The sequence below is a fragment of the Papaver somniferum genome, unplaced genomic scaffold (assembly GCF_003573695.1).
Source record: "Papaver somniferum cultivar HN1 unplaced genomic scaffold, ASM357369v1 unplaced-scaffold_10, whole genome shotgun sequence".
NCBI lineage: Eukaryota > Viridiplantae > Streptophyta > Magnoliopsida > Ranunculales > Papaveraceae > Papaver > Papaver somniferum.
The window spans coordinates 10,105,080-10,112,248 of NW_020618825.1; the positions used below are offsets into that span (position 1 = coordinate 10,105,080).

General features: G+C 36.0%; 1 protein-coding gene across 1 annotated transcript; it reads left to right on the plus strand.

The window, feature by feature from the left end:
* Positions 1 to 3,371: 3,371 nt before the first annotated feature.
* Positions 3,372 to 4,177, plus strand: LOC113326700. Its single transcript, XM_026574377.1, has 2 exons — positions 3,372 to 3,397; positions 3,559 to 4,177. The coding sequence occupies exon 2, from the start codon at positions 3,564 to 3,566 to the stop codon at positions 4,107 to 4,109; it is 546 nt and encodes a 181-aa protein (XP_026430162.1). The 5' UTR covers positions 3,372 to 3,397; positions 3,559 to 3,563; the 3' UTR covers positions 4,110 to 4,177.
* The last annotated feature ends 2,992 nt before the right edge of the window (positions 4,178 to 7,169 follow it).

Below are 7,169 nucleotides of genomic sequence, written 5' to 3' on the forward strand. Positions count from 1 at the left end.
GTGTTAGGAAAGGACAAACCATTAATTTGGAGCCATCCTCGGGTACGGAATATGTTCATACCTAGACTCTGGCATTTGTAAAGCATACTCTTTCGCTATCGACATGTAACCCGTGGTCGACTCTAATACCATTTGTAAAGACCTAATCTTTTGCCAATACTGTGCCCACATTATTCACTGTGGTTATCCAACATTGTGGTGTTTTCAACTAAAACTGATGTGGTCAGCCATCAACATTTTTTTGGTAGGTAGCCCATTCCTAGATTACTCTCGCCCGAGAACACATAAATTCAGTGATTTTTACTAACTCTGGATCCAACTATGTTGAAAAGGCTACAATGTTACGAAAGGACAAGCCATTACCTATATTTCATTCAGTGAACTCTTCCTGCCGAATTGAATTTCGTATATAATAGATATGAGAATTTTGAAAAACTAGAAATACATCTTATGTGAGTAAAATCATCGGAAATGACTTAATATTTTAAAATGTAATATCTTAAGTGAATGAATTAGCTTTTAATTATGTCATTGAAATAGTAAGAACATACAATAAGCTTAGGCATCTCAATATATAGCACCGGGTATCTTTAGTTAAAAACCCCATACCTCTTATCCCAAGATGATCAAGTGAGGTTTGGTGTTATGTGGTCGGGCCCTGAGTAGTGTCAGATCCTAACAATTGGTATCAGTGCCCGTGGCTGAGGCTACTGTCCGAACATAGAAGTGGTTATGGATGTCAGCCGGTTTCGTACGCAACTGGAATCAGACTCAAGATGAAGAAGGCAAGGATCAAAGTTGAACTGACACTCAAGGTGGAGTTAGTGTCTTACCCATTAACTCAGGTGGAGCAGGGTTCTAGATCTTCAAGGCAATGCTCAAGTTTGGCGCTCAAGGTGGAGTTAGTGTCTCACACATTAACTCTCAAGTAGAAAGGTTCTATGTGAGCAAGGAAATGCTCAAGATGGAGTTGGAGCTTTCCTTATCATTAAATCAAGGTGGAGTAGGATTGTAGGGCGCATAAGGACAATAATCATGATCGATGGGTAGCATATATAGATGGTAATCATAAGGTGAAGTCTGATTGGACTGGTGAAGTGGTTTAATATCGCCAAGGTGGATATTGTTGGAGTATGTGGCGCGATAAAGCACTTAAGTATATCTAGGGATAGTCCCACATGGAGAAAGAGGAGTACATGTGGAGCTTAATAAGCTTGGGACTCTTTACATATCACTGAGGCCTTTTAGATTAAAACCGCACACCTCTTATCCCGAGGTTGCCAAGTAGGGACATCATCGGTGATGTGTTGTCGGGAGCGTGGTAGGTTCTTCCTATTGTCCATGAAGATCCTAACATCCTTCACTAAAATAAGGAAGATGCAGAAAGGTAATACTATTTCAAAAAATCGATAAGATATCTTTTTAAATAAATTTTTTTTTGGGAAAAAATATGTAAAATTTAATTTCAGATGCAGAAAGGTAATACTATTTCAAAAGATCGGTAAAATATCTTTTTAAATAATATTTTTTTTGGACAAAATATGTAAAAATTAATTTCGATATAATCTCATTGCTGGCTTGAGGATACAACTCGAAAAAGGAGAAACATAGTATGGGAGGATGTCAAGGCGAAAAATGCTTGAAAGGATTTATGAAATGAAGAACAAAAATATCTATTCGTTTCCCTTTACTCTTGCAACAATAATAAGAGTAAACTTGATATTAATACATACTATATTCAATATTCATATGTCGAAAAATGCATAACTAAATAAAAATTATGTCTGTGCCGTTACGGCACGGATTAAACCCTATTATATATATAAACTTAAATTAAATGCACAAACACGTAATCACATGGACCATTTTCAAGGATATCTCGGGTTGGTTTTGTAGTCTACAAGAGCGCTGGCATGCGCGTGCAAAACTGAAAGAAATATGGACAGATGTCAAATATCGGCGATTCAAGGGAAGTTTATGTTTGTTTGAAATAAATCCTCGCGTATCAACATCTTAACATACTCACTCGTTAGATTTATTATAACTGAACATGATTTCATTTCCAAAGATGTTATTCATATTCAGACGTCCGATCTAAAGTGGGACTGGGCTAATCTCCACGTGAATATATTGAAAACAGTTTACACCTGATTCAGGTATTCATGACTCACAAAGTAGGATCACCTCTTATTATGTCACCAAATGGATTAAGAAAATCCATTTCGTTTCCAAAATCCTCTCTACAGTTTCACATAAGAACGACAGCTTCTGTGACCACAATCATCACCTCCACCATCAGAATCACCACCACCACAACCGCCGTGAATAGCTAAACTTTACCATAGCCTCCACTTTAGTTCCCTTTGGTTGACCCTATCACTTCTCTAAATTATTTATTCTTACATATAGATCATCAACACCTCCATCATTTTATCTGTCACTTGTTCTTACATATTCGTTAAGAAATTAATTAATAAGAACATCAATTGGATTTTTTTTCGTGATTTTGAAACTTGGGTGGAATCTTTTGAATTTTTGTTGATTACCTGATTGTGCTGATGAGTGTGTTTAGTTCGTAGGATTTTGATTTTTAAGATCACTTTGTTTTATTGTAAATAATTATTATAATCGAAAATGATTCTTGGCCAATGCAATGACTGTTTGTTTTTCTCTATTAGTTATATAATTAAATTTAAAGTTTTTTGTTTGCATGTCCAAAAAGAGAGAGCTTTTTTCTTCTTAATTTGAGAAGCCTTTTTTTTTTTTTTTTGGGTCCTCCCATTTCTTTCCCCATCTGATTACTTCCACGGCTACAAACACGTCTATTTCCTCACTTGCCTGTGTTCTTCTCCCTTTCGGTGTTGCTTTCCTGCAAATGCCAAGGCAATTCTTAGTGCAAGACTAAAGTAGTATTATGGTTTTGTGATGATGGTACTTTTAAGTTTGTAGATGCTAATTTAATTTGGAGTAATTGGGATACTCTTAAGTAATCCTCTCTGTTTACCTTGGTTTGATCCTACTATTTTTTTTCTTTCTCTACTATAACCTTCTCGTTGGGGATAGGTCGTAGGAACAAACAAGATTATCTTTGGTTGAGCAGATCCCTATTGCACGTCGACAACTGTTAGAGCGTGGTCTTTTTTATGTTTAATTTGTGCTATTCTTGACATAGATCTACTGTGACATGTCTATCGAAATAAATATTATAAAAATTTCACTAACTCCACTAATTAGGTATCCAAATCCAATTTACCCCTATAAATTGAGAAGGTTTAGAGAACATAACTCTACCTTTAAAGTTTCTAAAGTCTTATATCTTAATCAAGCATGGTGTTTTCTAAGAGTTCCCAGATTGGGTGGTTTCTCTTTGCAATACTTGCTTTGTCGCTCCATACAAGTAAGTATAAGAAAATAATAGATGGCTAGCTATATATTTCCTCGTTTCTACAATAGAAGCTATAGCTAGCTAATGATGAAATTTTTATTGTCAATTACTGTACTAGTTTTTCTGTTTTGGATGTTAGTATTTGTTTCACATGCATATATTTGATTATGCAGAGATAATGTCCTCCGAAATTTATTCATGTTGGATGGAAGGGAGTACTAAAGTATTTACACCATACTTCCGTCAAGTCGCTGGGATTGGGACCATGGCTAAATGTAACACTGTCCTACGTGAATGCGAAGATTTATGTAAAGCGCAGGGAAGAATTAAGATTTGGGATATTTGCCAATGGTATACCACCACCACCAACACAGAGGAGTACGCGTGCACGGCTTGCTGTGGATTAGCTGCTAGTCCTCCACCACCATCACCCCCTCCTCCATGTCTACCATCACCACCTCCTCCATCCCCACCGCTACCTTCGCCGAGAGATCCAAGAGATCTGTGTCCTATATCTAAGATTTCTCTTTCAACGCAAGAAGAAAGTTGCTCCGCTTGTACAACTGCTAATTGCGATAGAAAGTGTATGGCAATAGGAGAAACAAAGGTGTTAGCAGGGTGCAATCGTTCTAATTTCTTCTGCAGCTGTTGCTGCACTAACAGTGACCTTACGTCAGCAGAAAGGACTCGTCGTCGTCGTTCATCATTATTCAACGCAGCATAATAAAGCTATGACGTCGTTATCTGCTAGCTGCAGCCAATGTGCCCTGTCACCGATCGAGTTACATTAATTTATGCCGTTTGATAATAATAATATATACAAATAAAAAGTGTGTGTGCTTTATTTTGTTTGTTTAAGTATATGTCGTGATCCCATCTTTCATTGATGTTTCAATTTGTATTGGTATATACTATCATAAAATGCTAGTGTGGATCTACAGGTTTAGTAAACATGCTAACTCCTTTGCGTTTTTATTTTTCCATGATTAATACACTGCCTTCTGGAGTTTTAGCAACGCCACAAGGGGCCAAATTATTAGAAAAGTTAGGATTTGTACAGAGATTTTGTTGGTAGGGTGACAACAAACTGGACATCAACGCCGCAAGGGGCCAAATTATTAGAAAAGTTAGGATCTATAATTAGCAACACCGAATCTATAAAATATATAATTTTGTGTATCTCCAGCTAAAGATTTATACCCTTCTGTCTATTCTAAATCTTATGAGAATTTCGGTTTTAACTTTATTCTTATAACTCTGCGATCCTTCATTATATTAATTCAATTATCTTTCCTGGCTTTTAACTTTATTCATGGGGGTTTATTGAACCATGTGGTTCTATCGTTATGTGTAAGTTTGCAAGCTAATTAATATGAGTCAATATTGGCTAAGCTGATAAATGGCTCGATGAATCTGGTCAGTTTGATAGGAAAATTCTCTACCTTACTCCCTCCCCATTTTGTCTGAAAACTGAAATGCATCAGTGTTGTATCAAAGTTACTTATGATAAATTTGATATATATTCACGCTAAAGTACCAGCTCAACTTGGTGTTGTTTAAGTAGATGGTAAAATGGAATACCAGCATCAAAGTAGCTTGGCCAGAATATGGATTATTCTCTCATACAACATCATATATTTTTCCACATCTTAGTTTGGTAACCTGCCTAAAAATATATCTTCAATAAATGATAAGTAAAATAACTTTCATGACTGTAATTAGTTAGTTCACTCACTTATTGCGAATCAAAAATCACAATGTTAGCATGACAGGTTCAGTTAAACACTCTATCATTCTTTATTCTTTGAATGATTACAAATGCGTTTTTTACTTTATGGGCTAAACCATTATTATACTTGATGTGTTCTAAAAGATGAGCAATGCGAGTGGAAAAAATAAGAGTCAGAATGCTTGATAAAAGAAAATTGAGATGCTGGAGTATACTAAACTTTTTAAAAATACTATCCATTATCTATACTGTTGCCTAAAGGGATTTCAATGGCAGTGAAAGAGAGTAACCGAAGGGTCACTTTTATCTGATGCAATTCATGTATATCCTTTCCTATAGTAGGCCGAGCCACGCAACTTGGTCATTTACTTGTGTAAGGTCATATACAATGTTCAAAATTAAAAATCATTGTGACGAGAGGTAGCCGGCTCTTTTTCTGACCATTAAATTAACACAATCTCCGTATAAAACTGTTGGATTTACCGGATCATTGTGATGAAACACATTCGGCTTTTTTTTCTTTTCTTCTTTCTTCTTCTCCGGACGTTTACTGAACCATGTAGCTCAATCACATATCATGTGTAGTTTGCAACTTGCAACTTGCAAGTTATCATGAGTCAATACTAGTGCAGCTGATAAACTCCTATATGTCCGGTCCGTTAATAGGGAAATTTGCTCGCTCCCTAATTTTTGTGACATGCAGCATTTGGCATTGGAAGGAAGAGGTGAAATATTGCTTAATTCAAAGTTCTGTAAAAGTTAAACATGATAAATTTAATATATATTCAGGACACTGCCCAATGTTCTGTCAACTTCTTTTACAAGTTTACGATACACCTTAATAAGAATGCTACTTTTCCTAATGTTGATTTAGGGTTTGAAGATAAACTTTCGGAAGACTAGTTATTTGGGGTCGCGTTTGAAGATGGAATGGAAAACTTTGCTAGCACGTTGGGTTGCAAGAATGCTACTTTTCCCCGTGTTTATCTTGGTCTTTCCTTGGGAGATAAGGCAGGAGGTTTGCAAAAATGAGAAAAAATTCTTGAAACTTGTGCTAAAAGAATTTCTTATTGGAACGGAAAACTCTTTGTAGAGGAGGTAAGTTAACTCTCATTAAAAGTGTTTTGGCTAGCCTACCAATTTATTACCTCTCTATTTTTCTAGCCCCTTGCTCCATAACGAAGAAAATTGATAAAGTTATAAGAGATTTCTTATGGGATGACAATTCTAACAAGAAAAGGGTTCATAATGTCAAGTGGACAATGGTTTCTAAAATGTAAGAGAAAGGTGGTCCAGGTATTAAGAGGACGAACCAAGTGAATTCGGCTTTGCTAAAAAAAATGGTAGTGGCGTTTGGATTAGAGAAAGATGTTTTGGGAAACTCTACGACCCAAAGGTTCAAAAGGCGGTAGTTTATGGTCTAATATTTACAAAGAGCTTGAAGATTTCAATAAAAATATAAGATTCAAACTTGGCGGGGAAAATGAAACTAGATTTTGGGAAGATGTTTGGATTGGTGATGGAAAATTGTGTGATGTATTTCCTTTGGCTTTTGGAGCTTCTTCAAAAACCAAAGAGTTTGTGATGGCTAATATGTATGAAGTTAGGGAAGGTGGCGTAAGATGGAAATTTATGTCTAGACAAAGATACTCTCAAAATATCTCAAATGAAGTCTTAGCTACATCTAACCTTTTTTTTCTTTCATATCTATTCAAGAAGGTGTTATGGATACCCGAATATAGGTTGGAAGTGATCATGGTCAATATATGGTTAAGGATGGAATTAGAGAAGAAGGGGATCAAGGTGAGCCGGATTATACCACCAATATTGTTTGGATCCGTGAGTACCCATACAAAATCAATTTCTTTCTTTGGCTTCTTTCTCATGATCGGATTTTGACGGCGGATAAATTTTTGAGAAGAGGTATGGATGTCGCTAGTGAATGCCGTTTTTGTGAGGAAGATAATGAATCGAGATTGCATTTATTCTATGAATGTTGGAGAATTCGGAGAATATGAGATTATTTTGTTGAAGGGTGCCACTTTCAATGGACAT

What these genes read in the sequence shown, in the direction of transcription:
- LOC113326700 (XM_026574377.1), top strand. Translation starts at nt 3,564, where the DNA reads ATGTCCTCCGAAATTTATTCATGTTGGATGGAAGGGAGTACTAAAGTA.